This window comes from Vanellus vanellus (assembly GCF_965231255.1).
Source record: "Vanellus vanellus genome assembly, chromosome: 18".
NCBI lineage: Eukaryota > Metazoa > Chordata > Aves > Charadriiformes > Charadriidae > Vanellus > Vanellus vanellus.
Genome location: NC_138923.1, coordinates 10,206,828 through 10,232,507, shown reverse-complemented (window position 1 = coordinate 10,232,507; position 25,680 = coordinate 10,206,828). Strand labels below are relative to the sequence as shown.

Sequence of the window (25,680 nt, the reverse complement as noted above, 5' to 3'; positions counted from 1 at the left end):
AATGCATGGGAGAATGGAAGACTTATTTGAACATGTAATGCTTTCTACTTTAAATATGCAGTGTAAATAATATTTCAGAAAGTCACATAGGTTTAGAATTGATTTAATCAGAAGAGAACTCTTGTTTCCTGAAAAACAAAAAAAAATAATCAGAATTCTTGCTTCTCCAAATGAAGCAGCCAAGGCAACAGCATAACTGTTCAGTACTCTGGTAGGTAAAGTCAGCTCTGGATAAATTAAAAAAAACCCCAAAACTGACTTGAAGTACACAAAACGATATCCAATTTCCTTCTAAACCCAGGCACAGTTGATTGCATAATGTAATGTTTACTCTAAAAATGAGTAAAGGATGTAGGTGGTAAGTCATGGAAAAATCTTAACTGAGAAATGCAACGCTTACTTCACTGGACATTTTCTGATAGCACTATGTGCCTCAGTTAAAGATTAAGGTCCTTACAGCGAGCTCCACATATTAAGCTAGAACACTTGTGAAATGACTTGGGAACAAAGGGGTTTTAAACAAGGAATACTGTATATAAAATCCCTGATCATAAATATTAAAGCTGTATCTGGTACTGAACAGCCACACGCAATGAAGACTTTGCTTCCGATTTAAACTCCTATACAGATGAACGATAATACTTCACTTTCCACCGTTTAGATCTCATTCGAAAAAAAAAGTACATTATCATTAAAAATAAGGATGATGCTACGTACAGTATGACACACAGACTCATGTCTATGTTTGAAAATCCAATCCCTAAGAACGACACAGCCTGCTTCGTCTCTTTAAGGTTAGCTGATTCAGCTGCGCTTTTACCGCTATCTTTGATGGCTCCATGATTTGCTATTAGCTTATCTAACGCCTTAGATTTTGAATCTAGTGAGTTTTCTTTATCTTGGATCTTATTTTCTCTGTTTACACTTGGTTTCTTCAGTAGGCTTTTGTCTTTCAGCTCCCGTGTATCTCCCTGTTCAGTTTCACTGGAGTCAGTCTGGCTTTCAGTGTATTTATATAGAATATTTTCACTGTTATAGTGATACTTCATGAACTGTAGAACTTGGGCTTCATTCCAGCTGTGTAATCCTTTAATTTCTTCATGACATGCAGGACAAATGTCTGGAGTTGGCCACTGAACTTTTGGAAATTTTGGATCTTCAGTCAAATCACCTAATTGGGGGGAGAAAAAAAAATCAGAAGTGAATGAAGTGGGAAAGCTGAACATCAGACACTTCACTGGAAACTGCAGAGAGCATTTTCCACTTATAAATAGTGAGGCTGGAAAAAAGCCCACAGTACAATAAAGTTTGTATTAAACTGAAGACAATCATGAATACATTTGGAAATTCGTAAGTTTCCTTATGAATGCATCAATTATGTTCCAATGTATTGCTTCCTCTTTGAAAATACAAACACCGAGTCCTAATTATTTTCATTTTCTCTCAGTAAATGCTGTAGCCTTCAAATTCTAATACAAATAGATACTACAATTGCTATGTTTTTAGAAGCCATGAAAACACCAGCATCTGGGCCTTTCAGGGGTTAACTTGAATTATGGTTCAAAAAAACTGCTCTTTTGCACTCAATACTCTTTAATCCTGAAGCTTGGTTTGCAGCGAGCGGTTTCAAGGCCAAAGAGTTGCAGATATTTTCATGTTTCCATATCGTGAACCATTAAATCCTAAGCTTGCTGTTTCATAGCTTGCGTTACAGCAAACTATTGTCAGTGCTTTAAAAACCATTATCATATTTAAGATGTGTTTTTCAGCTTGCTTTTTAGCATTTAAACATATAACGCTGCCTTGAACTAGATCCAATTTTATCATTTCTGTTGCTCATAGCTCTGCCCACCTTTCTGTCTTTATAGCAAAGAGCTGAAGGCTGTAGTTTATGTTGCACTTTGCTTCAAAAAATAACACTTTAAAATATGGATGGAGAGAATTTTTAGAACAAAAATCTCTACCTGGTAAAAAAAGCTAATTTATTTAGCTGATTGTTATTAGTACACTAACGCTTTAAGTATTTCCGAAATAAATATAGATTCTTATTTTATTGTTTTTATCCTTTATAAGGCAGCAAACTTCCCCATGATTTTGAGCAAAATATTGTTGAGGGATTCAAAGGATACTTAAAAATATTTGTCTCCTTGATATTTACAAGTAAGAGAACAAGTTTGCCTTTCAGGTGTCTTAAATAAAGATCACTCAGTCATCAATTTGTTTCAGTAGAGAAAGAGAAACAAAACATCTTATGGTACGATTACAAACAGAAAAGTACATTCAAAAGCAAGAGGAAAGGAATAAGCAGGGCAGAGCCATATACAGCAATCTCATGACCCATGCTTGAGGGCTGTGCCAAGGCGTTCTCATTGACCTGTCAAACATAATTTCACATTGAAAGCTATATATATTACCAGAAATACACATGCAGCTTTTAAGGATCAAATAAGTCACTGTCCCAAAGAGAAATTTTAGCAAACTTAAAAAGCATAATTTAACATTATTATTTATTCTGGTATGTTTATACTTATTACTAAAAGCGTATTTTAGCCAGCTGTTGCATCATCTAAATCAATATCCATGCAAGTTTTCCAATAACTTAATGTTCTAAATAAGTATACTGCTCCACTACTTAGCAACTTCAAGTCAACAGGACCACCTTTTCCCATGTTCAACCTGGCAATAGTAACAAATATTAGGGGATGTTTTTATTTAATACCTCTTCATTTACTTTTTTCTCCTTGGAGAAGAGAGACAAACTGCTTATAGTCACAGCAGTATTTAATACTTCATAAATCTTGGGAATTCGGCATAACCATAATATAAACACAATATAGCATATTTAAATTGTAACTAATGCTACATTACACAGATCCATAACAGCAGACAGGGATTAAGTGCAAAGAGAAACCAATTTTCTTTAGTGCTTTAGTTACTTGATATCCCCATAACAGAACAGATTAAATACAACCAGTATTTTAATGGTACTTTTAGTCTAACTGAAAACATAGCAATCTAGCGGGGGAACAGATTTTCTTCATACAGTAATTTTATTTTATTCAGTTGCTGATCTGCTAATAGTTTAGGCTCTTTTATCCTGAGAAAGTCTCCTGTTCAATTATCATCACTTTCTATACAGCATCTCTCCAGAAGAAAATGAAGACAGGTTTTAACATCTGTTTAAACTGTTACAGAAAGAAATTCAATTATGTTTTATCCACCAATAAGTAGCTGAACTGTATTGCTCCCTTTTGAAAAGGCTTTGATTTGTACTCCAGAAAGATCCTCTTATCAAGCAACAGGTGAAATCTCAGAAGAAACAGTACCTTTGAGAATTATGAAGTTTTTTCATTATATATTATAAGAGGATATATGGAGGATAGCATATATTTCTCACTCATGCAAAGATTACCATGCTGGTATTTAGAGTTACAGTTGATTGGGATTCTCTAGGTTTTGCTCTATACATGAGTACCCTTTCTTGTACACCAATGTAATTGTGGAGTTCCTCTTTTGAAGTCAGCATTTAATAAAGGAATGCCAAGCTGGAACAAGAGTTACTGTTGTTTTAAACTCATGTTACAGAGCCAAATTTGCATTTCTTTGTTCAACGTAAACCACGCTGTATAACGTGCCATAGCCTTGTCTTTCAGACACAGCTACCTTTGGTGGGTTTCGCTATGCCAGGTCTTCCATACCTGCGAGCCTGTTATTCACTACGTTGTGTTTCTCCCAGAGCCAGAGAACAGCCTTGTCTAAGGTTTTAACGGAATCCATGGACTCTTTAGCCATTTCTTCAAAATGCTGAGCACAAGCCTTACATCCAAAAAAGTGGTGAATGTATCTCCGCATGATCTGAAGGACTATTTGAGGATTGTCTTCAAGACCTAGGAAGACAGAGGATAGATGCATTTAGCACCACCTGGACAAACATAGCTTCAACATACCTAAAAGCGTACCGTGGGCAAAGGAAAGAAAATATTGCAACCTTCTTGTTCCATGCAAATTTACACCTCCACTTTAGCTACAAGGAACTAGCCACTTGTATATTTTAAAGATATCCACAGGACATGTACCATCACACAGAACCTATACCTCAGTAAGTCAAAGACATTAGAGGGATTAAAAGCTTCAGTTTTTTAGAAGGAATATCACTCCCCAACAAAATACATATACTACTAAGTAGCTGAGGTGAGACATCTATTTATTAATTGCCAAATAATTTGGTTTCTAATGTAGAGTTTAAAGTGATCTCAGACAGTACATTTCAAAACCTACTGTTCTGAAAGGTTGTCTGGGATATCAGACACAACTACAAAGGAATTATTTTAAACACACTAAGGTTCAAAAAATGCCAGGGAAGCAATAGTGTTATTAAAAATGCAAAGTAGCTATTTATACCAATACATACTAACCTATTTAGACTACACAATTGCCTTCAAAGTTACCCTGAACAGTACACTAAAAGACAAGTTAAAGGTCAAGTGTTCTTTACAGTGAAATTTCTCCTTTCAAAGGATATCTTATAATTTGAGGGGGGAAACAAACTTAGCTAAATGAAAATCAGACATTAAATTTTTTTTCAGAAGTCCATTACGAGAGTACATTTTGAAGTTGTTAAAACACGCAAAGTCTTGCGCTGTCTACGTTTCACACAATTCTTCTGGAAGCACATACTTTCTCCAACACCTTGCCCATTAACTAAATGAGTATCTATGTTATACATTCACCACTACATTTAGGCTCAGACACTAGGTTATGGTGACCTTGCTACTAAAAAACCCAAGAGTCAAAACCCCTCTGATAAGTATTTCACAAGGTGCCTGTGGTACCTGTTTGTTACTTCGTAACTCTCAGGCATTACAGAATACCAGAATCTCATTACAGTTATTAATGCCACAGCTTTTTTTTGGCAGGCACTGAATGCATACACATAATAGCTACTTAGCAACATTTGGACTTTCAAAAGTAACTCAGGAATCCCTCCTAAAATATATACAAACACATTATTCTTTCTATAACATTCACACTTTTACACTAAAGATACTGCAAAAAAAAATTATTATTTTATTCAGAAGTAAGCCAAGCTCTTTGTCCTGGGCCTTTCTTGTGACAGCAGGTAGTCCCTACATCTATAAGTGGCTTGAAAACCTGATATAATTCATTAAAATCCTAATGGTTTCATCTCTGTCTCACAGATTTTCTGATTCGTGCTTAATTGACCTAGTAAATTATGCCAAAATGTACTTACAAATGTACTCTACGTTACCACAAACACACACTTGTCAAATGAAACACATTTTATGATGCAGATTGATCAAATTACCGACTCCTGCAGTTGAACACCTCTACCACGAGTAATTTACAATGGCGGTTTTGTAGGTTCTGTAGTAAAGGGTTATGGCGCTTTGCTTGCCGTCCTATTCTGGTAGCGAATAACAAACAGTTTGGTAGCACATATGCCCTCTGTACATGCATTGTTCCTTTGAAAAAAAAATCCTCAACAAAACCTGTTCAAAACTATCAGAGTACTTAATTGTTACGTATACAAGAAATGCATGTTGTCATAAACACCTTTATTTAGAACAACATTACATTCTTAAACATGGCAGCAAAAAAAGAGTCTTTAAAGCAAAAAAGAAATAAAAAGCAAAAAATTTCTACTCAGGCATTCAATATCTGTGATTGGATAGGCATGTATAAATAAAAGCTATGAGATTAAAACAGATTAAATTACAGTATTAAAAGAAAGGCTAAAAAATAATTTTGTAAAGTTGAAACGAATTTCAAGCAAAACAGTTTTACAATGTATACTAAAACACGTATTTAAAAAAAAAACACAACAAACACAACAAAAGTAACTACTAGCCAACAACCTCTTTATGGAAGAAACAAGATTCATGCACAAATTTCATTATATCTGTTCTCCTGTGTAATGCTATACTCCACTACTTTTGTGGGGACATCTTTCAAATTCAGCAACAGATTAAAAAGAATTCAGATAATTTTTTTATAAAATCCACAAGCCTGTCTTATTCACACCAATAGATCCTATTACCAAACCCCACATTTCACATAATTAAGATTTCTACAGTGATTTCATATACCCTCTGATGTGAGCAGTTCTGTTCAGAGTTCCTTTGGATTCCCTTATGCAGATCCCACTGCAGGTTCAAACCACACTGTTCAACATTAAAACACATCAAATATAAACCAATAAAAACATTCTATCAAGAAAGCCATAGCAAATTCACACTGACTGCTAGACTCTGCAAGTAGAGGAAACTATCAAGAAAAATACAGTTGATTTAAAAAGAAAACAAACAATTGCAAAATGGCTCATTTTGTTTGTTTTTCTTTTATCAGCCCAGAGATGAATCTTCTATTAACATCTGCCATGTATCATCGTGTAATCCTCCTTTTCTCTTTCCTCCCAAACTACTGCAATTCAGGGTAACCCTAATCTTTAAAGTGGACAAGAACCATAAAACCCTACCTGTGGTGGGAAGGATTAGGGAGTACATCATGCTTTTTAGTAGATGGGATTTAAACAAGCAATAAGGAGAGGAAAACCTCCCAAGACATAATCCGACAGTCTCAGACTGACCCAATTCTTTCGCCATAAGAAGTGATCATCACATATCTGTCCCGATTTAAATCAATGGTTAAGTGTGCCAAAGAGTTTTCAGGTTCTACAATGTATTTTTAACTTCAGATTGACTAGAGCTCATGCCTGAAACATGGGAGCAATTTAAGATGCAATTTTGTATAGTTAAATATTAAGAACATTTTTACTTTTAATTAGAACGCTTTTGGCAATTGGGACAAAAGGGGAAATTACACTTACGCATGATGCTGTTGAACAGCTGATATAATATCCAGTACAAAAAACCCCAACCTCGCCAGGCAGAGCACAGCACTAAATTAAAGGGACTCAAGGTACTGTCCCACAAATAACAAACAAAACAAGACAAAACAAAGAGAAACAAAAATCAACAACAGGATGATTAGCTATCAAAAAAATAATCCCTATTCTGCAGGATATTCAATATTAAGAATTGAGAGGTTTTCACTGTCATTGCAAGTCATGCCGAACAAATATATGTATCCATAATTTGAAATAATAAAATATTTTTTTAACATACCATCAGCAACTGAAAAATTGCAAATTTCTGAGTTTTATGATCTAGTAGCATTCTGTCTAGCATTCTTGTATTCTTGGAAAAGACATTACAAAGGATTTAAATGAAAACTAAATAGAACTATAAGCACCATCATGGCAAGAATAAAAACATATGAAGGGCAATATTTTAGCATTAATAATTCCTTTGTGCAAGGAAAATAGATTATATATCCAGCACATTTCTTAGATAGGAATCATCACCAGAATATTAACACTCTGCTTCACAAGATGCTGCAAGTCTAAAAATAAGCAATTTTACAGAGTGCTTGCAAATTAGTGTATTGCTGCACAGATTAATGGACACTAGGTACATTCAGCTGAAAAAAACCCAGTCACAACATTCAGTATTTAAGAAATAAAATTACAAGACTGGCTAACGTTTGTACAGCTTTTATAGCTACTAAACTGTACAGTTAAATCTCATTATTCTCAAATTAAATTAACAGTGCAACCTCAGGTAACCTGAACAATCTTCATCCCTCTTCAGGTAGTTCAAAATTTCTTCACTTGAAATTCTCTCCTTTTTCTGCTTTATTGCTCACATCTTTAAGGCCACATACTGTATTTACAAGGACAAATTGACACGCTTTCTTTCAAAGCCTTCCCGCTGCAGTAAAGCTATGCTCTGACCCCTGCTGGTATGAACCTGAAAGCTGAGCCTCGAAAGCCACTGTCCGCCACCAACGTATTAGTTGAGTATTTACACACACAAAATCCTCTAATCCATTACTTTTTATATTGCATAGCAGAACTGCTGCACATATTTGTCTTGTCTGTCAAATGTCTCACATAACTGTGCTTACCTGTATTTATCAAAGCTTTCGGTCTAAGCGCAGCTTGAACAGTCAGGGTATGGAACAGCTTCCAAAGCGAACAGGTATAACCTCTCAGCTCCGGTCTGCTGCCCTGACATCCGACCCACTGAACTTTCTTAGTGAGAAATATCCCAGAAATCTGGAAAAAAAAAAAAGTATTTAAGAATTATTTAAGTATTTTTAATTATTAAGTATTATTTATTATTTAATTATTAAGTATGATGAATTATTAAGCATTTTAATTATTAAGTATTTAAGAAGTATTTATATTTACGATACATGCAGCCTAAATTCACTACTGAACATAACAGCAGTCACAGTTGATCCTACCTTGAAATTGAGGTGATCCAAGAATAAAATATAGTAAATGACTCTGCATTTTGCTAATGAATTCATGCCTTAAAGGCAAACAAATTTTAAACTTGTAACAATCCTTAAGTCTGAGATACTCTGGTGCACCATTATAAAACTCATCCCTCTTGCAAACATATTTCATGATATGCAACATACCATCACTGATGTCAAATCTACTAAAGTGCACATCACAAATGTCTAATTAGTCTGACAGAATACATTAAGTAGCTTAACTTGTAGAGTTGTTTTTTTGAGCACAGTATGAACACAACACACACAAATACTACTGTAAACTCCGACAGAGCTAGTTTCCCTGGGCACATTAAAAATTCCATATCACTCAGCAAGACTTACAGTAGTAAATCTTAACAGGCAAAGATGTAGAATTCATTACTATTTCTTCTTAAAACATTACTTATTCATTATACCTAAAATCCAGTGCAAGATTTTACTTTCTGAGACTTATCTCTCTGCTTCCTAAAACACACAGGTTTCCAAGTGTCAGAGAGCGATCCCATTTCACAGGAAGACTGACTCATGCTAACTTCTGTACAAAGATGGCTCTATCACAGGGTTCTGCCTTACCGAAGTGAGATGGGATTCCTAGCAAGGCCTTACTGTGCCAAGAAATTAAAAAGTATTTTGGGAAACTCTTCAGGAATAATGCCCGTTTCAATGGGTAAATTTCCCATCACCCAAACTCTGACCTTCAAGAGAATCCTGCTGATAGCGGGCACGGCAAGCAAAGGCAACTCAAATATATCTGCTGGGAATCTTGCGTCATTTGAAGCTGACATTTGGGAACACATATATGTTAGCAATTGCTTGCTCATTATAAAACTGTGACAGGATTGTGTATTTTGATTCTCTCATTTCAATGCCTACATGTGGATTTTTTGTTCTGGTAATGAATTCACTTTACTTTCCCTTTTAACCTTCTTATAATTCCATTACGACTGAGGGACCATCAGTAAGTGATGTCTTAGATTTACATAGAATCTTATCCTTTACTAATGCCGTATTTTATGCTGGAAACTAACAGCTTACCCGCATTTTGTTGTTGACCAGATCTAGGATAGCATCATAAGGGATTTTGTCTAATGGAAGGCTCACCAGCCACTCTTGCAAGGTCTCTAACAACTTTACCACAGGCTGACGGCCAGGAAAAAGCTGAGGGGAAAAAAAAAAAAAGACAAAAATACCCATACTTTAAAGCACAAATCTCATTAGCAGCAAGACACTTTTATCTTTATCTAAATGCGTTTTTCACGTCTTTAAAACACTTCAGATTTTCTTTTGTTATAATCAAATTAATTACTTGTTCTGCTTTCAATAAAAAGCCATCTCACACTAACTCTTGCTTACAAAATGTAGCAAATTGCATGCACAAAATGTTAACCAGTAAAATGAAGCTACTCAACAGCAGGCAGAAATGCTACAGAACAACTTTTGACAAGATGACATAGAATTTCGCATTAAGGTAATTCAGCTCAGAAAGGAGCATAAGACCTATGTGAATCAGAGAGGCTGAAATCCTTCTCACTTTTAGAATATTAATCACAGAAATTAGTTATTATAAAATATTTGTTCAGATTTCTGTAAATGTACATGACGACAGTTATCTAGAACTGCATTTTCCTTTTCAGATGTGTGATAGTGATTACCAAAGTGATTTGGAAATAGTGACTTCCTTAACTTGCAACTTAAAGAAGTCAGGCAGATGAAATCAGAGATAATGCCATTATTTTACACTAGAAATGGTGTCTTGCTTTCGTGATGGTCGTAAATACTATAGAATTTAAAGTAGAGTACACATACCATCCTCTAAGTACCCTTCCAGAGGGAGCAGTATTTCAACAGATGGGGAAATAAAATCCCTGTATCTGCTACATTAAATACATTAAATAAAGCAATTTATGACAGAACATGCTATACGTATGCTAGTCATTCCGCAGCCGTTGTCCAACCATTAGATATGATAACATATCTAATTCATAGACTGCTTACTTGATACCATGCAAATCTAATGGGCATAAGCTCCCTTTGGCTGTCTGTTTTGTATCTAACCCAAGGGGCTGTGCCCATTGTTTGCGTTCAAAGACAACTCTTAAATAGCCTGTAAAAAACCAGCACACCTCTGCACTACTGACTGCATACTATAATTACATTCACTGCTGTAGAAGCCCCAGATTATCATGCATTACTACCTAAAATACAATACTGAGGTACTACAATAGTATCTCAGGTAGGTATCAGTCTCATTGAGGATTCAAAAAAAAACAATGGACTTCTGCACCGATTGCCAAAAAACCTAATTCTACAACAATGAAAATTCCCTGAGTAGGGAACCAGAAACCTCTGTGACTTAGGATTTACCATCACTATAAATACTGTTACACAGGAGGATAGTATAAAAAGTATCCTAACGGGAAAACGTGAGAATCATCAATGAGAACTACGAGGAAAGTGTTACACAACACAAGAACACAAATAAAGGACAGCAGTCCCCACTTGTACACTGCCAGTCTGGAGATGAGCATGCAACTAAAAGAGAGCATTCCCTATTTATGCACTAATAGCCAAGGAAGCAAATGACATCAGCTGGCCAGGAGCCATCAGGAAGAACAGAGGATGTTTTAGGGATAATATGATGGAAAGATTACCACTACACTTTCTTAAAGAAATGAGGCCAGCTAGAGATTTCTGACCTCTGATGGCTGCGGGGAGTGGGGTGGGGGTAAGAAACAGTCTGTCTGATTTTCAGATAAACACAAATATTTGGAAATAGTTCATATAGGCTTTATTATTCCCTTAAATAGCTATTGATTCACTTTCTTTAAAATAAAACAAAGCTTTAGCTGCTCAGGAAGTAAATCTTAAAGAGACTGTCATTTCAGTAGGCTGACATTATGAAGTTAAATTATTTCAAATTTTTTCACATCATATCACATATTACACATACTTTCCCTTCACTCAAATGTAATACGTAAGCATCTTTATTTTTTAAATACTCAATTATATTCAATACCTCAATTACTTTGAAATACCCAATTAAACTCAATACCTCAATTATATTAAAAGTTTAGACTGAAGTTACTAGTAACTCTAAATAGCACACCATTTGTCAAGTATGCATTAATAAAATCCAAAAGTCAAGAATGAAAAACAAAGGTTTTTTTAATCCCACTCAGTTACAATAGCTACTTATCCTGAAAATCTGATAAATGGACTATATTTACAGTGTCTGTGCAATATGCCGCAGAATACTTAAGCTTTATTTAATTTTGAGCCCTTTAAGATTAAATTAAAATGCATTTCAGCCCTATAAGTATGTCAGAACAGCATACAATAACTCAAAAATAACATTTAAAGAAACCCACAAAACTATTTCTTTAAGCTAGTGAGGAAGCATATATTTAAACATTCTGAAAGACATTTTGAGAGACTTATGTCACATAATAAATTTTATGTTAGAGTCACTTTATTCTTACAAATAATCAAAGACTAGAAGTCTATACCTTGGCAGAGACGGTAACAAAATCCTTGAAGGTCTTTAGCTCAGCTCCCTCAAGTGTCTTGTGCGTAGCAAGCTCTACCCTGAGCAGGTAATGCAATCCCGATTCAAGGTCAGCCATGTACAGCTTAGATCTGAAAGACACATATATAATGTTATAAAGTGGCAGGTTTCTTTCGCTCATTTTCTCACCAGTCACGAAGGTAAAATTGATATATAGTGGGTGTCATTAAAACCTCAACATTTGCCACTCCACAGTGATTGCAGTATATCCTACACCAGTATGGGAAGACACAGCAGTTACTTCAGGTGCTCGCTATGGTGAATGTCAAGTTCAATGAGTTTCACCGTACTCTCTAAAAAGAGTAATTTTATGTCATTTGGTTCAGAGTTTAGACGAATGAAGCATAACCACACATAAGCATTTCTTTTCTATTTGACTGAACGCTTTGCCTCCCAGCCAGCTTTACCTTGTAATGAAATTATAACCCTGACATTGTCAGCAAGGAAATAGCTAGTGTAAAGAAATTATAGCTTCTCTTCAGGATTGACCACAAATAGAAAAAATGACATGCTATGAAAAAAGGGCGACTTTTGTTGAACAAAATTAGATTATACACAGAGCAGGAGTGCAAACAACACTAAAAAAGGTCAATGGAAAGGACTGAATCCAGAAATCCTCTCCCAAATGCAGTAGTTTTACTGTAGGTTCTTTGCACACAAGTTTAACAGTCAATTTTAATCACACCAGCTCTTAAGACAGAATTAGGTATGACAGGTATAAGTAAAACATGTAAAACTAATCAAAGATTTTAAGAGTTCCTTCTCAGAACCAAATACTTTCATAACAACAAAAAACCCCACCAAGTACAAATGCATCACGTAACCCACCCTACTTTTCAATACTTTCAGAGTCCAAACTTTAGGCAGTATGATACAAAGCAATGTAACTGAACACACAGAAGTTTACGTAGTTAAAAGAGTTAACGCTTCTTGTAAGAGTTCAGTAGCAGTATTATTTCTAAAACCAAAGAGAATTAGAAAAACAATCATTCAAGAAACTGGCTGGCCCCACCTCCTAAATAAAATGCAGGAAATAACACATTGAAATGCAGAATAAACTATATTCTTAACAACTCAAACTCCAGACTTATTCTGAATTTATCTCCTTAATAACATACTCACTTAAATTTTAAAAAACAGCAAAATTCTGCTTCAAGTTTCTTAAATAAAGAGACATCCATATGAATGCATGAGGTTCTCCCAAAGGATCTTATTTAGAAGATACTCGGACTGGAGATTCACATCAATGAGATTTTGTCTTGCTGGAAAGCAGCTCAATTTAAGTAAGTTGTTTTGATAACAGAATGTTTCATATAAAGTATTTTATAAGAGTCATTGAAAGAGGATGACACTAATAGCATCTACAAAAGGAAAATAAGTACAAAATGAAAGCACTCAGCCCTACATCTTTTCCATCTAAAGATGCTGAGGGATTATCTCTCTGCAAAGCCTTTGCATCCTTCTCTCAAACAAAGAGGGAAAGAGGGTGAAGATAAACCTTACCAGATTTTGTACGATAAACATCTTTTACAGTGACTTTAGTATTTTCTACTGTACTTGGATTTGACAAGCACTTTTTAGCAGGCACTGCTTCACTATTACACACACAGAGAATTCTCGTTTTCTACAGCATGTTACAGCTTGTTATTTTAGTACTTATTTTTTCAATGATAACAATTACTTGCTGAAGTCTTCCAACAATTCAAGCCAGTGATCTATATACTTCAGGTAATAGGTGATGAGTCCTGGGTATCAATTAACTATTAAGCAATACTTTTGGAGAAAAACATTCCTTCCATAGCAGTGTAGATGCTTGCTGCTAAAAGCCAAATACTGGCAGTTCTCAATAATTTCACCTCTGAATTGTTTGAAACACTGCTCACAATTGGAAAGAAGTTGTAACCTTGATGCTGGAATTAAACTAATTCGCAAGTGTTACTCGAATATACTGAGAAATGGATGAAGTTGAAGCAACAGCTGAAAGCAGTTCTTTCAGCTCCGATGCCGTAATTTCTCCTGTATTAAGCATGAACGCCTTTAATTTTACTTGGCAGAAGAGTGCAGATCATTCAGTAGTGACCAACCTGTTCAACTCAAGGTGCGTCACCTGGGACGGAATGAAGTAAAATTTTGAACTACATTAGGATTTTACAATAAATAACAGCACAGCTTCCCATGTGGCAAGAAAAAACTGCAAGCAAATATTAATAACCAATCACTGATCTGAAAATCAAAGGTATCACTTACTTATCGAATTCTTTCCACACTTTGATTTCTGTATTCTCCTCTTTGTTTTCTTGAGCAGGTAGCTGAAGTGGCAAGAGAAGTTTTTTTCTTACGCCTGGCAGTGACTTTAAATACGAAGAAAAGAAAGACCGTAGAGGCTTCAAACTGCATATAAATGGACAAAGTAAGGATTACTTTTAATCTCAAACTAAATGAATATCCAAAGCAAATTAGTATATTTATAAAATAAGATATTCACTTTGGTTTATGTTTTACAGTTCTAGTGCAAAATGTTATGTTTTGATACAAAGTGAAATGAAATAATGTTCAATTTAGGAATAGTAATAGCAATCATTTGGATTAGTGGTTTGAAATTCCATTCAAAATAAGAACACGTCATGTTCATCAAGATTTCTGTTCACCTTACACAGGTGATGTTCACATGGAACAAGCATTTTGACTTAGAAGCAAGTTTTTTTTCTTTAAGAACTTTCATGCTTCGTTAATTTTTTTTCCACTTTTATTCAGAAGTGTTTTCATTTCAGAAGTATCATAGTTATAAGTTAAAGCTATAAATAAGCAAAAGTGGTCAGCAAAAGTAATATTAGGCCTCTTTTTAAAAAAATAGAGGTAACTATTAAACGGTTCATTAAGAACAAGCAGCTCGTTGCTCTCAGCATATCAAACTCTGTAAAACATTGTATTAGAGCTTTTATTTCCAGTCGGAAACACTCCAAGTCATCTACTTCACAAGTGAGTTCTGTCAGCAGTATAAACTTGTTATTGTAGTCACACATCACAAAGGTTATAATTAGCTACCACATCATTTTGGCTGATCTCCCCTACTATACGATGAAATCTAACTTCCACTGGCATAACCCATGTCTGTGTATTACAAGCACTCACAAAGAGTAAACAAGAACACCAGATTTTTTAAAAATTGCTAGAGAGTACTCAAGACAGGCAATTTTCAAACAAAGAAAAGGAACACAACTTCAGTCAATACAACGTAGGGATTACATGCCAGGACACAGTGTCATTATATACATGCAAAAGAAGGTTACAGGATAATTTACTTTCTATGAAAGGAAGCTATGGAAACTCTTTTTACAGCTTAAGTGAACCTCCCCATATTCCTCATACAGATAACTACTTACATGTTAATTAATCCATGGGACCCATTTGGATGCATCAGATAGCAGGAAGGGACTGAGGTAATACCAAGTTTCTCCAGAAAAGGCTTATCAAAATTCAATGCTCTCTTTACAACAATGTTTTCATACTGGATCAAGTCTAGGATAACCTGGATAATGAAAAGATGACATGAATTATACATTGTTCAAGGAATAGCCATTTGTAGGACAAGCCATATAAATAGGTGAAGAGCTTTAAGGGTATCATTAAGCTGCTCACCAAGGAAGTACACGTACGAGTATTCTGTGGACACTAACAATTTCAGTTAAAGAAGATTTACTCTTCTCTGGAAATTATTTACTCCTATCTTCCACTTTTTTCTTGGTCTATCCCGATCTTTTCCCTTTGAAGTCTAACATCTGAAGAAAACGTAAGAATGAATGATAAAATGTCCTCATAAACCTCAAAATAGCCCAGATGATATTCAAAAGGCACCAACAGGTTTACGTTTCATGTTATATGTTTAAGAGTCTAAAGGCAAATTTTCAGATAGTGAAAACACATTTATTTGGTCCCACCACTTTAGGGAATTCTGATGTCAAAGTCCATGACTTAGAAAAGAATTAAGGGCTTACAGGAGTTAAGGCTTTGCCTGGCGAGCCCTGCCAAATCAAGCTGTGTAGCCTATGGTGTCACAGCACCCAGCTGGCTGTTCAGCTCTGTTTACCAACCCCACAGCAAAGACTCCATATAGGGATCAACACCTATATCTCCAAAGTTCTAGTTCACAGTCCAGTGTTTTAGCTCAAACCAACCTTCACCAGCTGTTTAAACCTGATGCTGGGCTTTCGCACTAGAGCAGCTGGGAGTGGGCACAAATTTCTTTGCAATTTCTTCAGCAAAGGGTAGAGGAGGCAGAAGGTGGTAAGATCAGGGTGCCTCAAAGATTTGCCAGGACTCAACTTTGCCAACTAAAGCGGAAGTTGCACGTACGAATATGATGACTCAATCACAAGTAATGAAAATTTGCCCTTTTAAAAAAGCTTAAATACTCATTTCTTCCCTTCTTAAATCCTTCAAGATCCCACTGTTAAAGGCATCCTCTTTGCCATTCTAATGACCACACTCCTCACATCCTTCCATTAGCCTATGCTCTTATGCCACCATTTCAAATGTTCCATTCTTACCTACAAGACCTTCCATGTTTCCGACTCTCCTTATATTTCTACTTGTCATTCTTTTACTTTTATCCTTCTCTGCTTCTTCTATTTCTCTTCTATGTTGTTAGTTTCACAGTTTCCACTATACCATTTCAGGTGACTATTATCCTCACTATGTTTGCCCTCACTTTCAAATTTGTAATTTAAGAGATCCTTCCTTCCTTCCAGCAGTGATAAATGCACAGCCTTCCTTTCTTCAGCTCTTGTGACTCCTATTAGATTTTTCCATATTGTCTTAAACTGTAAACTTGAAAACAATGTTACTTTCTATTTCACTAAACTATTCTATACAGCTAAAATACTCTATAACATTAGCAAATATTCTTTTCTTCTGAAAGCAGACTCCACTTTCTGTTAATCAGATGACGCTCGGTCTTTCCCTGTAACAGCCAGGTAATCAAATTAAAGCGAGTGTGATAAAACACTGCAGAACTTTATAACCATCACCTTTCTTCTCTTCAGTAATGCCCACTTGTTTCAACACAGCAGCCTCCAGAAAACAAATGCCTGGAAGCAGCCTGCTTCTCAAAGGGATTCTCGCTTTTGGCAGCACACTCTCCTCCACTTATGCAACTGGGCCATCTCAGCATCAAATCTAATTAGAAACATTTCACAGACATTGGATGTTTCTACACAAATTATGCCTGGATAATTATGCAATTTATTTTCTTTACTTATCCTAAATCTTGGCAGGAAGAGAAAAGTAACAGTTGTCTAAGCTAACAGCAGGCTCATTAGGTGGTGAAATGATGCCAAATCAAATATTTTATTGGGGGGAGTGGGCGGGGAAAGCAAAAAACCAAAGACTTCCACTTCCTCAGCGCCTCAGATCTGTGAAAATTTTATGCTATCATCCTAATTCAGAACATAATTTCCTAAAACCTATATGTGAAGAAAGAGAACCAGAGCATTTAGATTATTATAAACAGTTGAAATTACGAAAGTTGCCCAGAAGAATGAATATTATGAATGGTTCTCTAGCAGTAACAACACAATAACATCATCTAACAATATTTTTGTTGTAATCTTGAAAGACAAGAGAATTGTGCTAACAATGAAATTGATAAATTAATCTTCCACTAAAACATGAATGGAAGAAGTTAAAATGACATCACACTCATTTGTAAGCAAGTTCCTCTGTGTGACTAAATACAACAGCCCTATAGAATTCCTTGACTTTGTGATATCTCAAATATGCACAACCTGCCCTTTATAACCCTTTAATTCAGTCACATAATCAGAAATTGTGTTGCTTGGCTAAATAACATAAAACTCAGCTGTGTTATGATAACATTCATTCATATTCATTATGTCATTCGTAAGTCATACGTTACCTCTCGTCCAACATAGGAGTTATTACTTTCAAACACAATGGCAGTATAATGATGGCTGTTCTTGTCAAAAAGAGAAGCAATATCACTGGCCCTTTTAAAAAGAAAAGTTATTTAGCACAGGTAAAATGCAATGCACCCACTGACAGAATTTCCTTTTATGATCTCATAGCAGAACTGATAATAAGGAAAAAAAGTTTACTTCATCTTTAATAGGACCGTCTACATTTTATTTAATTAACATAGGAAGCATACACCAGCTGTATTTTATACTAGGAACTTACGAAACTGGATCCAATGGCGGGCAAGCGGGCGGTCTCAACTCTTGGGAATGGTTCTGTAAGAAGTCAATCATCATCTGACGAACTGTTTGCAGCTCTCGATCTGCTCCTGCTGAGTACAGGTTAAGAAAAAAAAATACACTTCACAAAACTGGGAAAAAAGTACTCACATGCAGGTTTTCATACATTCTCACACTTTTCCGTGTCAGGTTTTTGTTTTAAATTTGAACTTAAAAACCAGAATACTATTTGGCTGAAGAACAGGGACCAAGGATTTAGTTGTAGGATTTCATTTTAACGTTGAGATGGCATTATATTTAAAAGCTGTCATCCCACCCCAAAATTAATAAAGCCTCAAGACTTCTCCAAATCTATCCATCTGCCTGCCTTGCTGATTTTCTCTTTAAACACTTCACTCTAAATCTGTGCTCATTTTCACAATAGTTGGCGTGGGCAACTTCAATAGCTTTTCTGCAGTAAGTATATTCATCACGTATGAAAAACTGCAAAGATGTACCATTCTTACTAAACGGGCCAGGTGAGGTTACAAAGCCACATAACAACATGAGGAAATAACTGATGTGTGAGGATATTTTATTTGCTTTAAAAGAAATAAATTGAAAAGCAGAAGCTCTCACAAATGCCAAGAAGTAACAGGTGCAACTACAGTCTGCTTCTGTGTGAAGGGTTAATGGTGCAGGTGGTCTCTCTTCTGACCTCTGGCCTTTTAAATGTTAATCCATTGAAAAAGACAACATTACTTTTGTCCCCAGACAAACCACCTCAAGCTGTGATCCTGTCAGACACAGGATCAGCCTGTTTTCAGTTAGTCAACATCTGAATAGGGGTTCTCCCAGTGAGATTCAGGATGCCTGGAAAGTGGCCGAGGGATCAAAAAGCACCAGAGCCAGGATCCAGCAAATTGGATCTCATGAGGGGTGTGGTTGAAAAAAGGAATTTTAAAAAATTATCCAGCCATTTGTGAAAAATGAAGAACTACATTTCAAAAAAATGAGGAATGTGAGCCCTAAGTTCTTGAACAGATGTTTTGCCCGACTATAATCCTGCCTGGTATTCCATTTTCATACAGTACTTGTAATATCATAAACAGCTATTTACTGTCCATCCCATCTCTAGCTGTCTAAACTAATTGACAGGTAAAGGGATTTTGCTTATTATATGACATGTTCCTGGCTGACAGGATAACTGTTTTGGGGATTTCTTACACTAGCATATTCTTACCTTTGTAATTTTCTCCAGTAGTAAACTGCTTTGTAAATGCTTTGAAGTACTATGCAGGAGGGAAAAAAAAAAAAAAAGAATTATTACTTTGAAAATAACTTACTACATCAGACAAAAGCTCAGTTTAAAAACAAAAATGGCTTTCAAGAGTTTTTACTTTTTACAGCTCTAATTACAAAACATTTTTATCTGTCCGTTCAGGAGACAGTTTTCCCTCTTAGCCTATGAGTTCCCAAGCCTTGCTTCTCAACTATACAAGGGTGGCTCATATGTACCAGTTGAAGCTCTGATATACAATAAAGCCAAGAGGAAAAATACCGTAACACACAATTCAATACTGTATATTAATCCATTACTGCAAACACTAACCCAAATACAAATTAACTACCAAATCAGTACTAACAACTGTGTATATACTTAGAACACTATTCACATTTTCTCAACTCCCTCCAGTGGTTAAACGTGATATATAATGGAGCTTGACTGCTTTCTGCTATAAAAAAATTGAGCGCATTCCAATTTACACTCAAAACTTTAAAGACAAAAAGAAATAAAAATTGTTCTTCCTATTAAGGTAGAACATTAAAAATTCCACAGTGAAATGTCTCCTGTTCTCTCTCCTGTCATAACAAACATGGTTTCTTCAATCCTCTCCATCTATCACATTCTGCTCACACTTACGGTTAATAATGTGATTATACGGATTGACAAAGACAGAGAAGTTAAAAATTGCACTTAGACCTGAAAATGAACAAAGGTAGATACTTTTGGCAAACACAGGATCCCTTTTAAAAAACAGTTTAAGCAAATTATGAAATTAATTAGAAAAATTGTGAAGGATTAATCAAGAGTAAACTTTTAACTGGTCATGAAATCAGATGATTTCATGATGCAATTTAAATATATTATCTTTACTTTCACATACCAAAACTCAAACCACTAAAACCACATGATGAACACTTGAATTCGAAAAATATTTATACAAATTGTTATTATCTAACAACTATATTACAACTAGGTGTTATATAAGTTAACAACATAGCACTTTCTAGAATGGCATCCTCTTTAAATAAGAAGTTTTCAGATTCAGAACTGAGGACTGAATTACTGCTGTAAATAACTGCATCAGCTACTGCATTCAGCAAGAACAACTCAAATAAATCTTTTATCAACCCTGCAGCTTTCTCAGCAAAAGCAAAGAAAAAGTCCAGCTAAAGAACAACTAGTTACATGTAAGACTGCGCAAGCAAGTTTGTTATGGTTTTAGTTACTATAAAGCATGCATTATTTATCTAAGGCAATATATTGTGCCACTTACCCTAAAAGTCGGGTAATAGTGAATACCATATTCTTTGCACGTCTCATAGTTCTCCTCTTCCCCACAATCCAGCACACCAACTCTAATTGCAGATTCCCACTCTGAAAACAAAGATATCTTTCAATTTTCAGCAGAAGCGATCACGGATCCCAGCTGATGGATTGCCCTGCTTCCCATGGAAGTCAACAACAGCACTCCGATAGATTCCAGTGGCATAAAAATTGAGCCCACAGTCGATTCTCATTTGCTATTCATTTCTATCCTCAAGTGTAATACAATCTACTGATTTTTAAAATAACTAAAACATCCCTTTTTTTTTTTTCTTAGCTGCATCATTATTTTCAAACCACTTAAATAAAAAAGAATCCCAACACACAATGTAGCACTTCCAGGGATGAAGACATTTTATTGAACCCAGGAAGATGAAATAGAGGCCAACCCAACACTTGCAAGATACCGGATTGTATTCCCTAGCCTTTCGCATTAGCTAAGCTCATAAAATAAAGCATGTATAATATATATAACTGAATAAAATTAATCCAACAGCTACTCATCCACATGCCTGTCAATTACAAAACCATAAAGTTGATGCATCTTGTGTTATAGCTGTTTTAAGGAGGACTCACTATTTACCAAACTTACAATTTTCTCCAGGGCCTCCAGAATTGCACACAACCCAAGACACTACTGTCTACTGAAAGCTGTCTTTATCTTTTAGTACTGCTCAGGAATACATTAGATATACCTCAAAAAATATCCGAGTTTTAACCAGAGTGCTAAACAGTTGAATTTGAACATCACTGTAAGTTTCCTTTATAAATGTTTCATAGCAAAACCCACAAGAGTTCAAGTATTTCTATAAATATGCTTATATAACTTCAATAAAAGCTTTCAACTCATTTATAGTTTTTTCCTTCTCGTTTTGCTCAGAACTCATCTTTTTGAGCCACGCTCCACCGCAGTAATCACTTTAAGGAAGAACCACTCCAAGAGAGTCCTCAGACAGTTACTTTTTAAAGCTAAGCTAAATTAAAACAGCTGTGGGCAGAATTTGAAGGTACACCACAATTCCCAAGTATCAATAAAATTTAAAAAGCACTAAAATTAAACTTGCTTTTACAGCAAAGAGCATGAAAGCTTCATCAAGTTCAAGATCTGATTGACAGTTGCAGGCCTCGCTGCTTTTGAAATTTAGCTTGACCTTTATTTGTCTTTGGAGGAGGACAGGGCAGCTGATGGAGAATTTCAGTTGTGCTGAACCGGCACCAGGAGTAACTACAAGCAGGCAAGAGCAGATGGGCATGCATTCACAGGAGCACAAAAGATACAACAGTCTATTTCACCAAATAAAACGCAAAATAAAAAAAAAAAGTTTGCCTTCTGGGTATCTATCTCATTCAACTTTCACCACTCCGCCTCCTTTTTCCACCTGTCTCGATCCTCCTCCATGCAATGAATGGAAGCACTATGAACCTCATGCAAATAGCCAACTCACAACAATGCAAACCCATCTCTAGCTAAATACTTGGGTTAAAGAGCACCAGCTGGGATGTGTGCTGCTTTGCATTTGCTCCTGCTTAAAAAGGAGCTTTTCCTTTCTAAAGGATGCCAAAGTTGCTGGAGTGCACAGCCTAGACTCTGTAAGTTTACTGTGGCACTGTAGTCTGGATTGTTTTGTGTTTGGGTTTTTTTTTTTTTTTTTTGTTAATGCTGAAGAATTTTTAATTAGCATTAGTATTTTTCAAATACCAACTCAAAAACTATCTGAAAGGGGTAGATGAGTAATCTCACATTAACCAACACTGATTCTCTTTATGCTAAAGAAGTTCCAGTGAAGGACATGAATGTATTGGACTAACTGGAAATCCAGCAGGTTGGTCAAACCTCCCACCTCAGAAATGCTACAGAATACCCCCACACCACCCATCATGTATTATGAGGAAGATACTGTCTTTGCATAAACCCTGTGTATTCCCTCCAGCAGGCAGATACAAAGCCCTGTGTTATTTTCCTTTGTGAAGTTTCAGTCAGGGAGACAAGAGATGCATCACGAGGAACCTCTCCCTGTGTGCTACTTGAGAGTTACGTATTTTAACACATAGGCTGCTTCCCCAATAATAACAAGGTTTCTGCAGTTCCCCACCAAACGTGTTTAAAGAACAATTTCTAGAAGGAAATTGTTATCGGTAGATGTGGAACAACAATTGGTAGATTTGGACCAGTTGTTCCAAATCCAGAGGAGTAGATTGCTTCTGCATATAATTCAAGGGTTGCTGTATATGAGATTTCCAAGGGTTTGTTACTACCACACAGAAAACTACTACACATAATTCCAGCCCATAGGCATTTTGGTGGATAGATTCAATCATCTTTTAAGACAGAAAAAGTACAATTAACCATAATGGCCACTTTGGACACTACCATAATAAAACTAAATGCGTGATTAGGAATGCAGCAGCAATGACTCTAAGCTTAAAGCCTGTTCTGAGAGAAGAGGCAGTATCAAATTCAAAATGTAAATTACACAAAAGCACTGCTCCTATTTTTCAGAAGGATTACCTTCTGCTATGAAGTTTGCAATGACAGTACTACCAAGATTCAACAAAAGAAATAAAAATTAAGTATATTAGCACAAGCTTTTTATGGACAAAGTAGTTGCACCAATTTAACTGAACTATACCAAATTAGCACAGTAATCTAGGAGCTGTCTAATGTAGATGAGTCAGCATCCTTGAAGATAGCTGTAATATCCTAGTAGATGAATAAATATTTTTTAAAAATAAATGTTGAGACAGCCTAAGTGGGTGAAACGTTTGGGGTTTTTTTTGATGAAGCTACCAACAAAAAGCTTGACTGTTCTTAGTCTCCCACTAAAATCCATTCATTCCAACTTTCAAACAGAAACATTTTGCTGACAAATAAAACCAGAAGCCAATTGCATTTGCTGGTAGTGCCAATGTCCACAAACATAAAAATCCACTTTTTAAATGAGAGTCTTCATAAAAACTCAATGGATTAAAGAGTAGATAGGCCTTTATCTGGTTATAGTAATACAAGTGTATAACATCATTTGAAGTTATCATGACTGCAGATGAGAAAAAAATATACATTTGAAGAAATCATTACAAGTTACAAAAAATATTGCCTGCAAAGGTGTCATGCTGCTGTAGTAATATATAACATGTCCCTGTCTTATTTGCACAAAAGCTCTGCTCAGTCCAGGTTCTTTGTGATCTTCACTGCAGTGTTCAAACACCTCCTTGTTCTTACTTTTCTTCAAAAAACAAGAAAATCTAATACTATTTTGGCCACAACCAAATCACATCAGAAGGTGAAAATGTTACACAAACTTATGCAAATAAAACAGAAAAAAGCTAACAATAACAAACAAAAATGCAATAAGGAGCATTTGGAATGCTCTGAAACCATTACTGCTCTGTTTCTCAGTTTTTGAGTTTCTGCTCATCAGTCAGCAATCCTCAGCATGTGACGAGTTCATCAGGACCTATTTTTGGTTAGGCCTCCATTTCCATATATCTACAACCACGTACAGCTAATACAGCACCTACATTTCATGTTAATTATCAACACTTTTCACATACAAGGCTGCCAGAGAAAAGCCGGAGCTCTTTGCTCCCTCTCAAATTGAAACCATATGAAAGCACTTGAACCCCTGTCTCCATTCAAATGGACAGAATGAACGTCAAATGCTAAATTAAGAGTAGTTTAAAAGCCTTTAACACCACTATATTAAGCATAACATTTCCTACAAATCTGATCTCAAGTCTTCTCCCAACCAGAGGTATTGAATTTAACCGACACCTGAAGGGGCGTGTTTGTTTCCTTACTTTAGATCTACAGAGTAAAACACTTCAGCACCTGCAAAAACACCTGAGCAGACTAAGACAGAGCTATGCAAGTCTCCCTCAGTATCAACTGTGGAGGCCACCATTTCTTTTAAAGTCACTATTTGATAAACCTGAAAATCTGACTCTCAGTTTTATTTTTGTATTATTTCCTGGCGGTCCTTTCCCCCCGGCTTCTAGTCCATTCACACTATATTGAATTTGCAAGAATAATTAATCATGCATGGTCTCTCCAGTACCACAATATTTATTTTTCATTTAGCTTCTAAAACAGGCTAGTCTCTTTACAAAACAGAAGATACAGATCTTGCCTCAAAGAGTTTTAGCCCAAACACACCACCTGTGCCTCAGCACACCCACTTGCAGGCACACAGATGCCGGGCAGCTGGATCGCTCTGTGTTGTGTGTCAGGGTGTTTCATCCCTGGATTCCTATGAAAACTTTTAATTTGGAGACTTGCTACTCTCATCCACCCCTCACCTCGTCCTCTGTGCCATTCCGGCAGCGTGGCAAGGGCCGTGCCCGCCACCCGGGATGGGAGAAGAGGGGTGACCCCCCAGGCACGGCACCGCCAAGCCCACGGGTGACACGGTGAGCCGAGGCCCCGCTGCCCCCCCACGCGTGCCGAGGCCCCGCCGCAGCCCAGCGCCCCACGGGTGACCACACACGCCGAGGCCCCGCTGCGGCCCACACGGGCGCCCCGGTCCCGGCACCGACACGGGGGACTGACGGCCGCGGGCCCGCACAGAGGCCGCGGGGGCGGCGGGTCAGGCCCGCCGCAGCCTGGCCTCAGGCCGGGCGGGGCTGTGGAGAACCGGGCGGCGGCGGTGACCGCTCCCCGGGTGCGGGGGCCCGGCCGGAGCCCGCGGCGGAGGGGGCGGCAGCGGCGGCGCCTCACCTTTAACGTCCCCCGCCAGGGCCCGCCAGGTGGGGGCGAAGGCGATGCAGTGGCCGCAGGACGAGCTGTAGAACTGCACCACCCAGGCGGCCGAGGAATTGAGCAGCGCCTGCCGCACCGAGCCGGCCGCTAGCACGGTCAGCGGGTCCTCCCCGGCCCGGTACAGCCGCGCCGCCGCCGCCGCCAGCAGCAAAGCCAGCAACGCCAGCAGCCCGCCGCCGCCCGCCGCCGCCAT

The 25,680-nt window shown here is 36.9% G+C and overlaps 1 protein-coding gene across 1 annotated transcript; it reads right to left on the bottom strand.

The window, feature by feature from the left end:
• On the bottom strand, positions 1-25,680 carry QSOX2 (quiescin sulfhydryl oxidase 2; the record flags this gene model as incomplete). The annotated part of the gene is made up of 12 exons (XM_082492445.1): positions 1-1,171; positions 3,699-3,887; positions 7,987-8,137; positions 9,400-9,522; positions 11,871-12,000; positions 14,177-14,320; positions 15,313-15,458; positions 17,844-17,934; positions 18,125-18,230; positions 19,364-19,412; positions 20,682-20,782; positions 25,446-25,680. 12 exons carry the CDS (start codon positions 25,678-25,680, stop codon positions 621-623), a joined length of 2,016 nt encoding a protein of 671 aa, XP_082348571.1. The 3' UTR covers positions 1-620.